The sequence below is a fragment of the Meles meles genome, chromosome 20, assembly GCF_922984935.1.
Source record: "Meles meles chromosome 20, mMelMel3.1 paternal haplotype, whole genome shotgun sequence".
Lineage (NCBI taxonomy): Eukaryota > Metazoa > Chordata > Mammalia > Carnivora > Mustelidae > Meles > Meles meles.
In genome coordinates this window covers 6,893,951-6,912,710 of record NC_060085.1, presented here as the reverse complement: position 1 = coordinate 6,912,710, position 18,760 = coordinate 6,893,951, and the positions used below count along the sequence as shown (strand labels likewise).

At 39.4% G+C, this 18,760-nt stretch overlaps 2 protein-coding genes across 2 annotated transcripts in view; both read left to right on the top strand.

The window, feature by feature from the left end:
- The window catches only part of ZNF699 (zinc finger protein 699), a 415,566-nt gene that overhangs the window by 34,639 nt on the left and 362,167 nt on the right, over positions 1–18,760 (top strand). The gene's annotated exons all lie outside the window — the stretch shown is intronic.
- LOC123932352 (olfactory receptor 18-like) lies at positions 5,013–5,999 on the top strand. The gene has a single exon (XM_045990374.1). It carries the CDS (start codon positions 5,112–5,114, stop codon positions 5,997–5,999), a length of 888 nt encoding a protein of 295 aa, XP_045846330.1. The 5' UTR covers positions 5,013–5,111.

Genomic DNA, 18,760 nt, shown 5'->3' with positions numbered 1-18,760 from the left:
GACAAATTCGGGACTATGTTGGAAAGCAGACAGATATGACACGAGTCTTGAAGTGCTTGAAGCACAAAGTTCTCATAGAGGATGAAACTTGTGTGGTGGGGCAGTACCTGAGAGGCTCCCAGTGTTCCCCAACTCCTGGTTTTCTTGCTCTTCTGTATGTCCCTCTTACTGAAAGTGAAATAGACACAGTGACTTGTTTCCAACAATGAGAACGTGGAAGAAATGCTGGGACATCACTTCCAGGAATAGAGAGGCGAGGAGGAGGCAGCTTTCTTCCTGCTGTCGCCTCTCTCTTGCTCTCTGCGTTGCTCAGGTTGATGGAACTCAATTGCCATGTTATAAGCTGCCCCATCAAGGGTCCACATATCAAGGAACTGAGGAAATTCTCTGGCTAATAACCTGCAAACATGTGAATTCTACCAACAGCCCCATGAGTGAGATTGTAAGTGGACTTCTGCCAATTGAGCCTTGGGATGATTACAGCCCTGGCCAACACCTTGACTGCATTGTTATGAGAGGCTCTCTGAAGTATTTAAGTATCAGTTACCAAAAATATGTGAAAATCAATAGTTTTCTAATACTAGTGTAATCCAATTAGAGAAAAACAGAACTGAAGTCCGATTCAAGTTAGCCAAAAAATAAACAAAACAGATGAACATAAGGGAAGGGAAGGACATATAAAATAAGATAAAAACAGAGAGTGGGGCAAGCCATAAGAGACTCTTAACTATAGGGAACAAACTGAGGGTTGCTGGAGGGGTGGTGGGGGACAGGGTATTTGGGTGATGGGCATTAAGAAGGACACTTGTAATGAACACTGGGTGTCGGATGCAGTTGATGAATCACTAAACTCTATCTCTGAAACTAATACTATACTATAAATTAACTAACTTGAATTTAAATAAAATCTTAAAAATAACCCGTGAATCTCCAAAATATAAAATGCCAACCCAAGCAAGAACTGAAGAAATGAAAATAGAAAGTTATCCTTAGAGCAAATATTAACTGAGAAAATGGAAATGGTGTCACATTCTTTGTATAGAAGACCTAATTCTGTCCAACTTCATGATTCATACAATTGTTTTACAGATATCAAAATCACACACCAAATGATTCAATTGAAAAAAAGTCTGAAATGTACAAGCATTATTTCATTAGAGCAATAATTTGTTCTTTAATACTCTATTTCTAAATAATTTGTTCTTTAATATTCCCTATTTCTCTATTTAATATTCTCTATTTCTTTAATATTCTTTATAAATGGCAACCCAATATAGTGATAACTCTCTCTATAGTAATAGACTTTTGGATAAGAAGTGTCCTTACAGATCATCTTCCTCCCTCTCACGTGCAGTTCATAATATAAAATTGGAACCCGAAGTACACTCATTTATAGAAGCTGAAAAACAATAGTTCAGACGGTTTATTATCTAGGCTTTATAAAACACATCCAAGGCAAACTAAAGGTAGACCATCTTGACACAACTGTGTGAAATAACTAAATAAATTCCTTAGTTTTGATATATCATATATACTTGTAGACTTTAAACAGTGGAGTTTAAACATGGAGTTAAAAAAGAAAAGGGGAAAGTTGACATTTGACACATCAAGTATGTCAAATATTTGATACTTTTTAAATGATAATTTTAACAAACTTTTTAATGAAAGTTTTGAGAATGAGACTTTCATTAAAAAATATGGAAATTAATCCTTGCTCCCCAATGATGTCATAAATGTAGGGTTCTGTAACAATTCTTGCTATTTTAAAAACTGTATGATTATATATAGCATTAGTGCGTATATAAAGCAATTAATAAATTTCTACTAAACACCTAAAAAAGGGCGCCTGGGTGGCTCAGTGGGTTAAGCCTCTGCCTTCGGCTCAGGTCATGATCTCAGGGTCCTCAGATCAAGTCCCGCATTGGGTTCTCCGCTCAGCAGAGAGCCTGCTTCCCCCTCTCTCTCTGCCTGCCTCTCTGCCTACTTGTAATTTCTCCCTCTGTGTCAAATAAAGTAAATAAAATCTTAAAAAAAGCCATCTAAAAAAAAGAAAAAGAATAAAGAAAAAAAGAGTCTGCATTTTGTGTTACGATTCTACAACTTGGAAGGAAGAAGCAAGGAATACGGCTGAATTTCTTCCTGAGGAGGGGAAGAACCCAGACCCTTCCCAAAACATTCACTTGTTTCCCCTTCCTCTTCTATTAACATTAGTAAGTCCTGGGGCATCTGAGTGGCTCAGTAGATTGGGTGTCTGATTCCTGGCTTTGACTCAGGTTGTGATCTCAGGGTCATGGGATGGAGCCCCATGTCAGGCTCCAGGCTCAGTGTGGAGTTTGCTTGAGATTCTCTCTGCCTCCCTCAGCCCCTCCCACTGCTATCTCTCTCTCTCTCTCAATAAACAGATAAAATCCTTAAAAATGCACACACACACACACACACACACACACACACAGCCATTATCAAGTCCTCAGCAACTGGGACAACATGGACCAACTAGCTAATTGTGTGCTTTGTGCATTGAGCCTCTCAAGTCATACAATTGTAAATAATTGGCAGTTGCCTCCAGGTTTTAGCTTGAAGGTTCTAATACAGTAGCTCCTTACCTGTGTCTCCTCCCTTTGTGAGCATCTGCATCAGAAGGTCTCAGCCAAGTCTGCCTTCCTGCCAGTCCTGAGGAGGGATCCTGAGCCTTCATCACACACCAGACAGGCGATCAGTACTCCTTGGTCATGTTCCAACAGAGATGCATCACAGCCCGGTAAGTTCTGAGGGAGACAGTGATTGGAAGAGGGACTGTCAGGAGCATGTTTTTCCTCTTCAACGACACAAACATGATGATACCAGGTAGACGGATGGGAGGGCAACAGTTTCAAATTTCCAGATGAGAGCCCTGTGAAATTTGTTTTCTTGGTTCTGGTGGGGTTGTGAGAACTCTCATGAAGAGTTATGCTTCCACTCTCACTACTTCTGGTCTGGTTGGCATCTCCCCTACCACAACCACACATGGACCTCTTTAACCTTTTCCCTAAGCTACTACAAATGATCATAAAGTGAGATTATGATGACTGGAAGGAGAAGGATGACACTGACCATTATCTACAACACAATGCACTTTTATCGAGGGTTTCCTAAATGTCAGGCTCTGAGGTATGTGTTTTACTTAGCTCGTTTGATTTCATCTGCATGATCTATCCCAAATTGTAAGTGCACACATTATTATTATTTTACATAAAATGAAAAGAGTGTAGCATTTTATGGAACTTGTGCCAGGTCATGACTTAGAAAGGGTTGAATGTTTGAATCTGCCATGTTTGAATCTGGCATCAGACTAGTCTTCTCCCCTGCCACCCAAAATGGTTATGTCACTCCCTCTAGGGGTTTCTGGCAGACCACTGTTGGATAGCAGTAGATAGTACTTCCTGCATCAACTATAGGAAGAATGGCTGAAATCATAGGCAGTGATCATACAGAGTTGGCACATGATTATTTAGGGAGATCTCTCTCTCATCCCTGTTCCTGGATTTTGCTTCAACTGTTCACCTCCTCCTCCAACCTTTCTTTAAAATATTTTATTTATTTATTTGAGATTGAGAGCTAGTAAGAGAAAGAGAGCAGGATCAGGGGAGCAGAGGGAGAGGGAAAAGCAGGCTCCTCACTGAGTAGGAAGCCCAACGTGGGGCTCTGTCCCAGGACTCAGGATCATCCTCAGCCAGAGGCAGATGCTTAACTGATTGAGCCACCCAGGCGCCCCCCTCCTCCATTCTTATAATCAGCCTACTCAGTCACAAAAGGAGACACAAAAGGTCCATTTCTACTCAGGAAACCAAATAGGGTTAAAAATGTATCTCAAATGTGCCTGTAATTAAAACCTCTGTACCTCTGCTTAAAACTTTCAGAAATTCTGGAAGCAAGGAAGTTCATGAGACTCAGAGAATGACAATTTAATTTTGAAACTTGTCTGCTCCACTTATTATTAGTGTGCTATGGGGCAAGTTCCTGGTATCTCTGAGAATTAGGGCTATCATCTAAGTTGATTCCTAGTTGATACAGCTCAACTGAATAAGGATTTTTGAAAAAAGATTTTATTTATTTGACAGACATAGATCACAAGTAGGCAGAGAGGCAGGCAGGGAGAGAGAGGGGGAAGCAGGCTCCCTGAGCTGAGCAGAGAGCCTGATGCGGCGCTCAATGCCAGGACTCTGGACTCCATCCCAGGACCCTGGGATCATAATCTGAGCTGAAGACAGAGGCTTTAATATACAGAGCCACTCAGGCACCCCTCAACTGAATACGGATCAAAATGGATGCCTTCCATGCAATAAATATGTGATGAATGCATAAAGTAGAGCATATTAAAATTTTTAAAGATTTTATTTATTTGAGACAGAGAGAGAGAGAGTGAGTGAGCACAAGCAGGGGGAGGGGCAGAGGGAGATGGAGAAGCAAACTCCCTGCTGAGTAGGGAGACCCAGGCGGGGCTGGATCTTGAGATCATGACCTGAGCCAAAGGCAGATACTTAATCAACTGAGCCACTTAGGTGCCCCCAAGGGCAAATTAAATTTTAGATATTTTATTACTAAGAATGATAAAACTAATTCTCATGTCATTAGACTTAAATATCTAGTGACCTGAAATTATGATTTTCCTACAGCTTTCACAGGACTTCCCACCTTTGTTTATACAAGTACATCTTTAGTATACGGAGGGAAACAACTGAGTCTCATTTATTTCTGAATCCCCAGATTCTGTGCCTATACTTTGGCACAGAGGAGGCATCAAAAATTTAAAAAATCTCAGTTCTTGGTTCTCTGATACCTTTCAGGAGAGTTTCTCTAGGGTAAATGTGTATGGAGAGAGGTGAATAATGAAGAAACCAATGGGGAAATGAGTTCTAAGAAATAGGATGTGTCACACTGAGAAATACCACTGAAGGCACTAGGGTGTATGACCACAAGTGTGAATAATTTATTTGTGAATTGCTTGAATACACAATAGGGACCCAGTTCTGGATGCCCATTTGTTTCATTTTTCCAACCCTCTTTTCTTTTTCAGAAGGTGTCCAAGCTACATAGAACAACAAAATCTAACAAGTGTTTCAGAATTCTTCCTCATGGGACTCTCAGATGATCCAGAACTGCAGCCCCTTCTCTTTGGGCTGTTCCTGTCCATGTACCTGGTCACCATACTTGGTAACCTACTCATCATCCTGGCTGTCCTCTCTGACCCCCACCTCCACACCCCCATGTACTTCTTCCTCTCCAACCTGTCCTTGGCTGACATTGGTTTCACTTCTACCACAATCCCCAAGATGATTATGGACATTCAAACTCAGAGCAGAGTCATCTCTTATATGGGTTGCCTGACCCAGATGTCTTTTTTGATCCTTTTTGGATGTATGGATGGTATGCTTCTGACTGCGATGGCATATGACCGGTTTGTGGCCATCTGTCACCCTCTACACTACTCAGTCATAATGAACCCCTGCCTCTGTGGCTTTTTAGTTTTGTTGTCTTTTTTTGTTAGCTTTTTGGACTCCCAGTTGCACAATTTGATTGTGTTACAACTTACCTGCTTCAAGGATATGAAAATTTCTAATTTTTTCTGTGACCCTTCTCAACTCCTGAACCTTGCATGTTCTGACACTTTCACCAATAACATAATCATGTATTTTGTTGGTGCCATCTCTGGTTTTCTCCCTATTTCAGGGATCTTTTTCTCTTACTATAAAATTGTTTCTTCCATTCTGAGAGTCCCATCCATAGGTGGGAAGTACAAAGTCTTCTCCACCTGTGGCTCTCACCTGTCAGTTGTTTGCTTATTTTATGGAACTGCTATTGGAGTGTACCTTGGATCAGCGTTGTTGCCTTCCCCCAGGAAGGATATGGTGGCCTCTGTTGTGTACACCGTAGTCACTCCCATGCTGAACCCCTTCATTTACAGCCTGAGGAACAGGGATATCAAGAGTGCCCTATGGAGGCTCCTCAGAAGAACAGGCTAATCTCAGTATGTGCACAATCCTTTTTGAAGTATGGGTTGAAAAAAATCAGCAAAACCAAACATTATTTTTTCAGTCTTATGGTTCCCATTCCCCTTCATGTTTCACATATGAATATTACTTTTCAAAATTTGTTTTTAATTGGGTTGCAGGAGTATTCTGGGATGCCTTAACAAATGCATGAGAGGTTCTCCTCAATGACCCTGGTAACCAGGTGAAATGTAGAACTCTCTCTCTCTCTTTTTAAAGATTTGTTTGTTTATTTGAGAAGGGAGGAGGGGCATAGGTAGAGGGAGAGAGAGAGAACATCAAGCAGACTCCCCACTGAGCCTGGAGCCTGTCACAGGGCTCTATCCCATGATCCTGAGACTATGACCTGAGCCAAATCCAAGAGTTGGATGCTCCACCAACTGAGCCACCTAAGTGCCCCTACAAGTCTCTTCATATACTTAAAATTTGTATCCTTTTCCATGGTTCCTATCTATTTTCTATACAAATCTTGCATCTGTCAAAGCTGTTTATTTAGGTAATGTCTAAGGATGCTGTTTATTGGTCCTCAACCATGAATTTTGTTAGACTCTCCTGAGGAGTCTTATAAATAATGATGACTGAGTCTTATCACCAGAGATTCTGACTTAGTTGGATAGGTGTGTGTCTAGGTATGAGGATTTTAAAAAAACACCCAAGATGGTTTAGATGTGAGTTCCTAGAGAGATCAAGCTCGAAAGGGCAAGTTGTGAAAAAAATTATTGTAGTTCCAGGCAATGTTTTTTTTTTTTTTCAAATGTTTTCTTCAAATACATTGTCCTCCAATACTATAAACTTTTCATTTGTGCTGGTTAAGTCTCTCTGCTCCAAATTCATTTTTCTATACTTATTTTGTAATACTAGGGTAAGTCTCTTGAAATCACTGCTTTATTTTCCCTCTTTCTTGTTACATATATATATATATTTTCTTTCTTTCCTTGAATTTTTACTTAAATTCCAGTTAGTTAATATACAGTGGAATATTAGTTTCAGGTGTAGAATTTAGTGATTCATTACTTATATACAACACCCCATGCTCATCATAAGTGCCCTTCTTAATACCCATCACCCATTAACCCATCCCCCTACTCATCTCCCTTCCAGTAATCCTCAGTTTGTTTTCTATAGTTAAGAGATGTTACGTATTTTTAATAATGGTCAGCAAATGTCTTTCTACTCTAAAATTAAGTAAAGTTCACTACTCCTTTAAACCCCTAGGCCCTTGGTATTTACTAGCTTCTTGTTTTTCACCACATTGTTCCACTTTTTGCTTTGTCCTGCAGTAGATATTTAACCAACTACCTACACTCAATTCTCTTTATTAAAATAATTAGCTTGAATTCTTTTTTCTATTTATTTATTTGAGAGAGAAAGAGAGAAAGAATGTGAGTGGGGGGAGGGGCAGAGGGAGACAGAGAGAATCTTAAGCAGACCATATTGAGAATGGAGCCCAAATGGGGGCTCGATCCTATGATCCTGAGATCATGACCTGAGCTGAAAGCAAGAGTCAGACATTTAAACAATGGAGCCATCCAGGTGCCCCTGATATCTTTTTTCTTGACCGAGCCCTGAATGTTAAATTATACCATGAGGAGAAAGGTGTGTTATTAGTTGTGTGCAGTTGGAACATTGCAAAATAAGCTCATAAAATAAAGGTGGTTTTAAAGATATATCTTTGTTAGGAGTGTACAACTGAGATCTAAGTGCTAGTACCATATTTCCAGTAGATGGGTGACTCTAATGATACCTGAGGATTACTAAGTCACAAATTTCATCATAAATAAATAGTGCTTTGTCTTCATTTAAAAAAATCCTCAGCAGCAAAGGTTTATATTGTCAACAAAGATGAGTTCTTTTCTTTCTGTAGTAATGGCTTGTTTAGGACTTCACTTTTTTACCATGCTTCCTTGTCTTCTGTCATTGGTAAATCAGTCTTTGGGCTCCATTTGGTTCTTCTTCTTCTTCTTCCTCCTCCTCCTCCAACTCCTTCTCCTCCAACTCCACCTCCTCTTCCTCCTTTTCCTTTTCCTCCTCCTCCTCCTCCTTTTCTCCTCCTCCTCCTCCTCCTTCTTTCTTTTCTTTCTTCTTCTCCTTCTTCTTCTCCTCCTCCTTCTTTCTTCTTCTTCTTCTTTTATTTTATTTATTTATTTGAGAGAGAGAGAGAGAGAGAGCATAAGCAAGGGGTTAGACAGAGGGAGAGGGAAAAGCAGGCTCCCTACTCAGGGAGGGAGCCTGACATGGGGCTCAATCACATGACCTGAACTGAAGACAGATGCTTAACCAACTGAGGCACCCAGACACCTCCATTTGGTTCTTCAACATGAGTATCCATCTTTCTTTAGAAATGTCATATATAGTTTCTTGGTTGTAATCTTGGTTCTCTGAAAACCTGTTCAACAACTAGTTTAATTTACCCTGCCTTTTACCTCTGAGGTAAATCACCTACCAACTACATTGGTACAGAGCTTCAATATTGGAGAAAGGCATGAAATTGACAGATGATGAAGCCAAACAGTTAGGGGGAAGTTACCATCCAATAAAAATTACTACATTTCTATATTTGCATATCCATTTATGCAACCCTAAGTGATAGCCAAAGAACCTTGTTAAGCGGGAAAGTAATGTTGCCATTTGATGTCAAATGGTAGACTCTATCCAGAGATAGCACTTTGGTTTTTGTTTGTTTGTTTCCAGATTTGGATTTGGAAGAGTGCCTAGGAAAAGACTGGAAGATTCACACAGCCCCCTGGATGTGGTGTTACAATTCTTGATTAGAATAGGAAACAGAGATAGTAGAAAATAATGTGAGATAGGAAAATACTCCACTGCCCAAATATGGGCTCAAAAATTTGAAAATTTTAGCAACTCAAAGTTTCTTTCTGAGCCTCAGAATTCTAAGCAGCAAATTAGGTGCAATAGAGCTTATCTTCCAAGGCCATGCAGTAATTGTAAATAATTATGCCAGGGTTCAATCAGATGGTAGTTTCCTATCAAATGGTAAATCCTATTATAACATTAAGGAAGTTAATTTAAATAAGCATCCCAGTAATTTATAAGTAACCTGATGTGTGGCTTTGAGTATGATACATAACATTTTTCTATTTAGATTTCTCATCTATAGAGTTATGACAACAAGAGCTCTTAAATGAAAGGCTAGTTAAGAAGATATATTAAATGTGCTGAACATAACATGATTTAGCATGTAGTAAGAGATCAATAAGGGCAAACTGTCATAATCAATATATTAACAGGCCAGTGTATGGTTTGAATATATAGGCTTTGTAGGCCAAAATTTGATTTGCAAAATCAGCTCTTCTAACTTATTACCTGAGTGTTCTGGGATATATTTTTTATAAATTTTTTTGCCTCTAATCCTTCACTTTAAATGATATTTAGCTGAAAGCATTCTAGGATTAAAAAGACAATGTGCATGGGCGCCTGGGTGACTCAGTGGGTTAAAGCCTCTGCCTTCAGCTCAGGTCATGATCTCAGGGTCCTGGGATCGAGTCCCTCAGTGGGGAGCCTGCTTCCTCCTCTCTCTCTGCCTGCCTCTCTGCCTACTTTTGATCTCTCTCTCTGTCAAATAAGCAAATAAAATCTTTAAAAAAAAGACAATGTGCACATAGTGAGAACCAAGTAAATATAGATACGTCATCATCATCATCTACCCTGTGGTTGATATATTTATATTTCAACTTTATTGAAAATATTTGATAGGCAACATTGTGTAAGCTTAAGATGTACAATGTGTCAATTTGGTACCCTAATATATTGCAAGGTGATTACTACCATAGAGTTAGCTAACACTTCCATTATGCCACATAATTGCCATTTCTTTTTTGTGGTGAGAACATTAAAGATCTACTTTCTTTTTTTTTTAAATTTTTTATTTATTTATCTGACAGACAGAGATCACAAGTAGGCAGAGAGGCAGGCAGAGAGAGAGGGAGAAAGCAGGCTCCCCGCTGAGCAGAGACCCCAATGCGGGGTTCAATCCCAGGACCCTGGGATCATGACCTGAGCCAAAGGCAGAGGCTTAACCCACTGAGCCACCCAGATGCCCCAAAGATCTACTTTCTTAGCAACTTTTAAATATATAACACAGTATTGTTAACTACAATCATCGTGCTGTATATTAGATCCCCAGAACTTACCTATCTTATATTTGGAAGTTTGTACCCTTTAACCAACATATCCCTACTCTGCTCCCCCTGCCAAGGGAACCACTTTTTTACTTTTTGTTTCTATGAGTTTGGCTGCTTCAGATTCCACATATAAGAGCTATCATGCAATATTTGTCTTTCTCTGACTTATTTCACTTAGCACAGTGCCCTTAACATCCATCTCTGTTGCAAATGGCAGAATTTGCTTCTTTCTTATAGCTGAATAATATTCCATTGTGTGTAGGTATATATGTCACATCTTCATTCATTCCTTTGTTGATGGACACAGGTTATTTTTGTATTCTGGATAATGTGAATAATGCTTCAATGAACAAGGGAGCACAGATAACCCTTTGACATCCTGTTTTCATTTCCTTTGGATATATGTCAAGAAGTGAGATTGCTGGATCATATTGTAGTTCTATTTTTAATATTTTGAGACAGCTATATGCTGTTTTCCACCATGTTCATACTGATGTACATTCCTATAACAGTGCACAAGGGTTCCCTTTTCTCCACATCCTTGTCAACATTTGTTATACGTGTCTTTGAAGATAGTCATTTGAACAAGTATGAATTGATATTTCATTGTTTTTTTTGCTTTGCATTTCCCTGATGATGAATGATGTCAAACACATTTCAGGTATCTATTGGTCATTTGTTAGTCTGCTTTGGAAAATATACTGCTTACTTAGCTCCTCTGCCCATTTTTAATTTTTTTTTTTTTTTTGCTGTTGAGTAGTGTGTTCTTTATATATTTTGCATATTAAGTTCTTTCCAGGTATACGATTTCCAAATATGTCCTCCCATTCTCCCATTCTGTGGTTGCTTCTTCATTCTGTTGTTTCTTTTGCTATACAGAAGATTTTTAGTTTGATGTAGTCTCACTTCTTTATTTTTGCTTCTGTTGCTTTTGCTTTTAGTGTCCTATCCAGGAAATTGCTGCCAGACCAATGTGAAGGAGTTTCCCTGTATGTTTTCTTCTAGGAGTTTTATGTTTTCAGATTTTATGTTTAAGTATTTAACCCATTTCAAGTTCATTTTTGTGAGTAGTATAAGATAAGGGTCTAATTTCATTCTTCTACATGTGGTAATCTAGTTTTCCTAACACTATTTTTTTTGAAAAGAATATCCTTTCCCCATTGAGTATTATTGGCTCTCTTGTCAGATATTAGTTGATTGTATATGCAAGGGTTTATTTCTGGGCCCTTAACTCTGTACCATTGGTTTCTCTATTTTTATGTCTCTTATATTTTATGTTGGTACCCACTTGTGGCTGATATTGGTAGTCCTTACACTTCTTCCTTGCTTCTAGCTGTGATTATATGTGCACACAAGTCCCCTGTGCAGTGCACTGAAAGGTTGGACCAGAGGGTCGCTTGCCCTACTCTCCCTTTCCTGTTGAGGGGAATTCTTCTAGCTGGGGAGTTCCCTCTTGGTGCTGAGCAGTGGTCACTGGGGGCATGGAATGAGGCAGGCAAAATGAAGCTGTTCTTCCTTCCCTTTTATGTGGCTATTTTCAGGTATTTTGTTTGCTGAAAGTTTCTTAAGTAGACTTCTGAGTTCTTTCAGAACTGTTTTTGTGTATGGATAACTAATTATTGATCTCTGTAGGAGGACAGAAGCTGGGGTTGCCTTCTTCACCATCTTGGTTTAACTGATCTTTCTTTGCATCAGATAATGACAGATAAATCCTGAATTACTCATCAAGAGTCCTCTGACCCTGATATGTGGAATTTGAAAGGCAGAGTGGGAGATTTGGGGGGAAGGGAAGGAAAAAATGACACAAGATGGGATTGGGAGGGAGAAAAACCATAAGAGACTCCTAATCTTACAAAACAAACTGAGGGTTGCCAGGGGGATGGGGGTATGGAGAGGGTGGTTGGGTGATGGACACTGGGGAGGGTATGTGCTATGGTGAATGCTGTGAAGTGTGTAAGCCCGATGATTCACAGACCTGTACCCTTGGGGCAAATAATACATTATATGTTAATTAAAAAACTTAAAATAAAAAAAAAAGAGTCATCTGAGCCAGGAGAACCACATAGCTAGGATGTGGCAGGCTGCAAGGGAACATCATTTGCATATAATTTATTTTGTCAACCAGAAAAAAGTCCACAGGCCTAAATCACATTTATCTAAACATTAGGATTTGTGAACACAAAGTAATATAAACAAAATACATTCTGGGAAAAATGAATTCTTCTCGATTTACAGAAATCATAAACCACTAGAGACATTTGTTGAATTTCAGCATAGAATGGCTATAACTTGGTGTAATGTCAAGGTAGGGACTCTGGTGGTAGAAGAGAGACTGCATATGCTTCTTCTGACTACATGTCCTAAATCAACATTGTGGAATCTGCAGAAATGCCAAATCAGAGGCAATTTCTGCCTACATGTTAGATCTTCTGTAGTGGAATTTTGTTGAGAGCCTTTTAGTGTGATGTGTTGTAGACCATGTTGGTAAGCAGAGAGACACCTCCAGAGTCTTGTGGTATTTAGAGATCAATGTCCTGATAAAGGGCAAGGGTGGTATGGTGGGCAGATTTTAATGCTCCCAATGACTTCCATCTCCTATATTTATGCCACTCAAATAATCTTCGACAAAGCAGGAAAAATATACAGTGGAAAAAAGACAGTCTCGTCAATAAATCGTGCTGGGAAAATTGGGCAGCTAGGTATAGAAGAATGAAACTTGACCATTCTCGTACACCATACACAAAGATAATCTTGGAATGGATCAAAGATCTCAATGTGAGGCAGGAATCCATCAAAGTCCTAGAGGAGAACATAGGCAATAACCTTTTCAACACTGGCCACAGCAACTTCTTTCAAGACATGTCTCCGAAGGCAAAGTAACAAAAGCAAAAATGGGCTTTTGGGACTTCAACAAGATCAAAAGCTTCTGCACAGCAAAGGAAACAGTCAACAAAACAAAGAGGCAACCCACGGAATGGGAAAAGATATTCGCAAATGACAGTATAGACAGTGGGCTGATATCCAAGATCTATAAAGAACTCCTCAAACTCAACACTCAAAAAATAGATAATCATGTCAAAAAATGGGCAGAAGATATGAACAGACACTTCTCCAAAGAAGACATACAAATGGCTAACAGACACATGAAAAAATGTTCACCATCATTAGCCATCAGGGAGATTCAAATCAAAACCACATTGAAATACCACCTTACACCAGTTAGAATGGCCAGAATTAACAAGACAGGAACCAACGTGTGTTGGAGAAGATGTGGAGAAAGGGGAACCCTCTTACACTGTTGGTGGGAATGCAAGTTGATGCAGCCACTTTGGAAAACGTGTGGAGATTCCTGAAGAAATTAAGAATAGAGCTTCCTTATGACCCTGCAATTGCACTACTGTGTATTTACCCTAAAGATACAGATGCAATGAAAAGAAGGACCATCTGTATCCCAGTGTTCATAGCAGCAATGGCCAAAGTCGCCAAACTGTGGAAAGAACCAAGATGCCTTTCAACTGAAGAATAGATAAAGAAGATATGGTCCATATATACAATGGAGTATGATGCCCCCATCAGAAAGGATGAATACCCAACTTTTGTATCAACATGGATGGGACTGGAAGAGACTATGCTGAGTGAAATAAGTCAAGCAGAGAGAGTCAATTATATGGTTTCACTTATTTGTGGAGCATAAGGAATAACACGGAGGACATTGGGAGATGGAGAGAAGTGAGTTGGGGGAAATTGGAGGGGGAGATGAACCATGAGAGACTGTGGACTCTGAGAAATAAACTGAGGGTTTTGGAGGGGAGGGGGATGGGGGGATAGATAAGCCTGGTAGTGGATACTAAGGAGGGCATGTATTGCAAGGAGCACTGGGTGTGGCGCATAAACAATGAATCCTAGAACACTGAAACAAAAAATGAAATAAAATTACAAAAAAGAGAAGTAGCAAGTTATAAATAAACATATAAAAATTAATAATATTCTAAATATATACATACATCAATGAAAGAAAAACTAGGACTTGGGCTGTCATTTAAATAAGGGGAAAAAACTAAAAAAAGGGAAATAGGAAGTTCCTTCTAGAAACATAAATCTTAACACAGAAGATGGAAATAGTTTCTGATTCTTGTTATAGAAGACTGAATTCTCCCTAATTTATATGATTGACATAATGGATTTGCAGGCTTCAAAGTCAAAAAGTCTTATATTAAACTGAAAACAAAAAGGGACTCTACTTTGTGTTAAGATCCTTGAAGTTGGAAGTCAGAAGCAAGTGTACAGATGAGCTTTCTCCTGAGAAGAGAAAGGGCCCAGACCCTTTTAAATACATTCACTTTTCTCTTTTCGTCTTCTGTTATTAGGAAGTCCTTAGAGATTGGGATAACATCCACCGATTTTGCTAATTATGAGCTCTGTGCATTGAGCTCTCAAGGTCGTACAGGAACAAATAAATAACCAGTGCCTCCAGCCTTCCTGGTTAAAAGCACTATTAGGCTGCATACTGTCTTCTCTTCCCAGAATCATCATCTGCATAACAGGATTCATGCCTGAGTCTGTCTTCTTGCCACTCTTGAAGACAAAGCTTCAGCCATCATCATTCACCAGGCAGGAAAGCAGGGTGGATCTGAATTCCTAGTCATGACCCAGCAGAGGTACAGCACAGACAGTGAGTTTCCAGGGAGATGGTGGATGGAAGAGGGACAGCCTGGAACTGCTTCCTCATCAGCTAGATGAGTTGGGGCTGGCCAGATGGAGGGCAGCAATATGCAAAGTTTCAGCTCAGAGACCCATGAGGTTTATGTTCTTTTTCCTGCTGGGGATTTCAGAACTCTCATTCAGAATCCTGCTCTCCTCCAACAACACCATTTCTAGCTTCCATATGCATCACTCACATGACAGCAGGAGATGGATCTCTCCAAACTGTGCCCTAAGCACTAGAAAATGATGGTGAATATGATGAGATGGTGATCATGATGGTGATGAGGAGAGTAAACCATGATATAAGACTTTATTAAGGGTTTCCTCAGCTGGGCTCTGAGCTTTGTGCTATGTAGCTTTTTAATTTTCATTTGCATAATCACCCCCAAGGTAGAGTGCACTGTTGAGGAAAAGAAGACAGCATTCTTATTTAATTTTTACCAGGTCCTGGAGTAAAAAGGGGGTGAAGTCAGGTTTGGATTTGAGTAGCAAGACTCTATTCACAAGGCACTGGGTGCAGGCACTGTCTTTCCATACAATTTAGTTTCATGTAGCTAATGAGCCCCTGAAATGTGGGAGGTCCAAATTGAGATGTTCTGTCAGTAGAAAATGCCAGATTTTGAAGATGTACAGAAAAGAATGTAAAATATCTCAATTTTGTGCACTAGTGAAATTATAATATTTGGGGGGTAGTGTAGTAAAATTTGGTATAGTAAAATTTTTTATTTTAAATAAAAAATATTTTATTTATTTAAATAAAATATTTAAAAAAAAACCCCAAAGCAACCAATATGCAACCTACCTTTCCTTTATCTTTCTAGGTCTCTCCAGACAGAATGTCAGCAGGGAAATAACAGCCTCATTCATTTCTGATTTCTCAGTACTTACACTGTGGTTGGCACAGTGCAAGCAACTAATATGTATCTGTTTATATATATTAGTTATATATTATATATTCTGAGCTGAAACTTTACATACTTATATATAAATTATATATAAATATATATAAAGTTTCAGCTTTGCATATGTATGCATGCATATATATACATATATATGTATACACACACACACACACACACACCCCACATTGATTACCTTTTTTTAGTTCACAGGAACCCAGTGTAGTCCATGTGGCTTCTATACACTGGGGGCTTTCCTGTCTGAGCTTTCGTTTCTTCCAAAGATGTCCAGTATGACTGATGAATGAGATTCAGTGGTTTCCCTCCAAACACCCTTCCAGACTGACAAATCAAATTAATCAAACCCTGAAGAAGGGGCCAGAGGAACCCTCAGTTTTGTAGCCAAATTGGACAGAAGTTGGCTAGAGCATGAAGAACCTACTACTTGTGATTGGCGTCTGAAGTGGGGTGGGAGCAGTCTTGTGAGATATCCTGTGGGATTTGTTGTTGCAGGCAGGTAGTGTCAGAATTGAGTTAAATTGTAGGACATTCAGCTAATGTAGACAACTGCTTAGTGTGGCGGGAAAGCCCCACACATTTGCTGACCAGGAGTTTCAGAAATGAAGTATTCTGTGTAAAAGTAAAGGAGAAACACGAGAAGTGAAAAACTGGGTGGGTTTTACATATACAGTACCAAAGACTTAATTCAATTTTAATTTATTACTCATTAGGTCAGTATTCACGCCCACTGTGTGTGGTCTTTGAGGGCAAGGTAATAGTTTCAGTGGTGAAGATGAGGACATATATGTTCTCTGTTCTTGTGTTCAAGAACCTCCCCAAGATTCTACAGGACATCCCCACCTATTACTGTAATTCAACCCCCAGTAGTGATTGAGAACATGGAGGTTTGCCAATTGGTGCATTTCAGTAGATATTAAAGTTAATTCAGAACTGATGTTGAAGAGATGCAAAAGCACTTTATATTTTTTGTTCTTTAAATTCTAGTACATTTCAGACTTTCAGCTGGGTCAAATTGTCTACCTCTGTTTCAGTTTTTTGTTTCCTTACCCATATGCAAGTGTTGTTCTTTCTCTTAAAATTTTTTCCCATTTCTTGATTTTGTATCTCCGGATATATTTCAAGGGAGGTCCTCTCTATCCTGCTCATATTTGTAAATTTCTTTCTCCAGAGAGCCTCAAGCCAGATCTTCAGGGTGAGGGATGTCCTCCATGATGGTGATTGTTTCTTAGGGTTTATATACCCTGTGCTTAAGGTTTGAATTAACCCCTTTACTGTAATACTGAGATACTACGTATGTTTCTCCCTATAAGCCTGGGGATCTGGATCTTTGTGGCAGCAAAACTGTGGGCAACTGGAGCAGCAGAGGTATTGAAAGGTCCCAGTCTATTTTTTTTTTAAAGATTTGTTTATTTATTTTTTTTGTATTTTTTTAATTCATTTATTTGTTTATTTACAGCATAATAGTGTTCATTGTTTTGGCATCACACACAGTGCTCCATGCAGTACGTGCCCTCCCTATTACCCACCACCTGGTTCCTCAACCTCCCCCCCCCCTCGCCCCCCACCCCTTCAAAACCCTCTGGTTGTTTTTCAGAGTCCATAGTCTCTCATGGTTCATCTCCCCTTCCACTTCCCTCAACTCCCTCTCCTCTCCATCTCCCCATGCCCTCTGTGTTATTTGTTATGCTCCACAAATAAGTGAGACCATATGATACTTGACTCTCTCTGCTTGACTTATTTCGCTCAGCGGTCCCAGCCTATTTTTAGGAATGCAGACCTCAGCAAGACACACAATGACTGCTTTTCTCCTTCTCCTTTCCTCCCTCTTTTTCTCACTCCGCTTTTCCCTCTCTTTCCCTCCCAATGACATTGTTTCATGAACAACCACCTAATGGACCTAGATCTTGCACAGTGTTTCCCCTGAACACCCTTAGAGGGCAATGCTTGGTTGAAACACACAACCAATTAGGGTAAAAGCCTTTCCCTGACTCCAGTGTCCATTACAGCTTCATTTGAAGACATATGGATAGGTTTGGGCCAAGACACAAGACCCAGGGCCACATTAAGAAAAGACCCAATCCCATTTCTTGTCTCTAACAGCCAAGTAATTATTGAAATTTCCAAATTAGGTCATTTAGATCTATAAGAAAGGATTGGAAGGGCTTAAGAAATTCATCACAGTGCAGCCCCATTGAAAGTGCAGGCTTCATGCTTGCCATCAGGCAGAAGATACAGTGAGTAAGCCAGAGCAAGAGAAGAAACACCTCGTATGGTGGTGGTCATTGTCTCATGCCCCACTCACTGCATCAAATAGAACACTCTGCAGAAATGCGATGGGTTTCTATTCAAAATTTGGCTTGGATATTGGGGCTGATAATGCCACACATACTAGAGGGTATAAAAAGTTTTATTCCTTGTATGAAGACCTCCCTGTCTAGAGAGAGCATTGCAGGCCTTCTACATTGATCTGAAATGCTTGTGAGGTTTAATGTCTCAATGTCACCAAAGGAGGAAGAATCCAGACTTGTTTGCTTCCTTGCTTTTTTCTTTGAATGGAGATATAATTGACATATAATTATATTAGTTTCAGTGTACAACATAATGATTCAGAATTTATACATATTGCAAAATGATCATCACAAATCCAGTTAACATCCATCACCATACATAGCTGCAAAAATTTTTTTCTTGTAATGAGATCTTTTAAGATCTACTCTTAGCAGCTTTCAAATATGAAAGACAGTATTATTAACTATAGTTACCATGCTATACGTCACATCCCCAGAACTTGCTTGTCTTACAGCTGGAGGACCCAGGCTTTCTTATCATCTAGCCCAGATGTTGAGCAGATGGGGTTAAGAGAGCATTATGCCTTAAACTCTGTTAGCAATCAAATATCACACACAAAAAATGGGTCAAACAGTTGGTGTTACATAGATCTTATAGGATTTTAAATTGTTCAAATCAA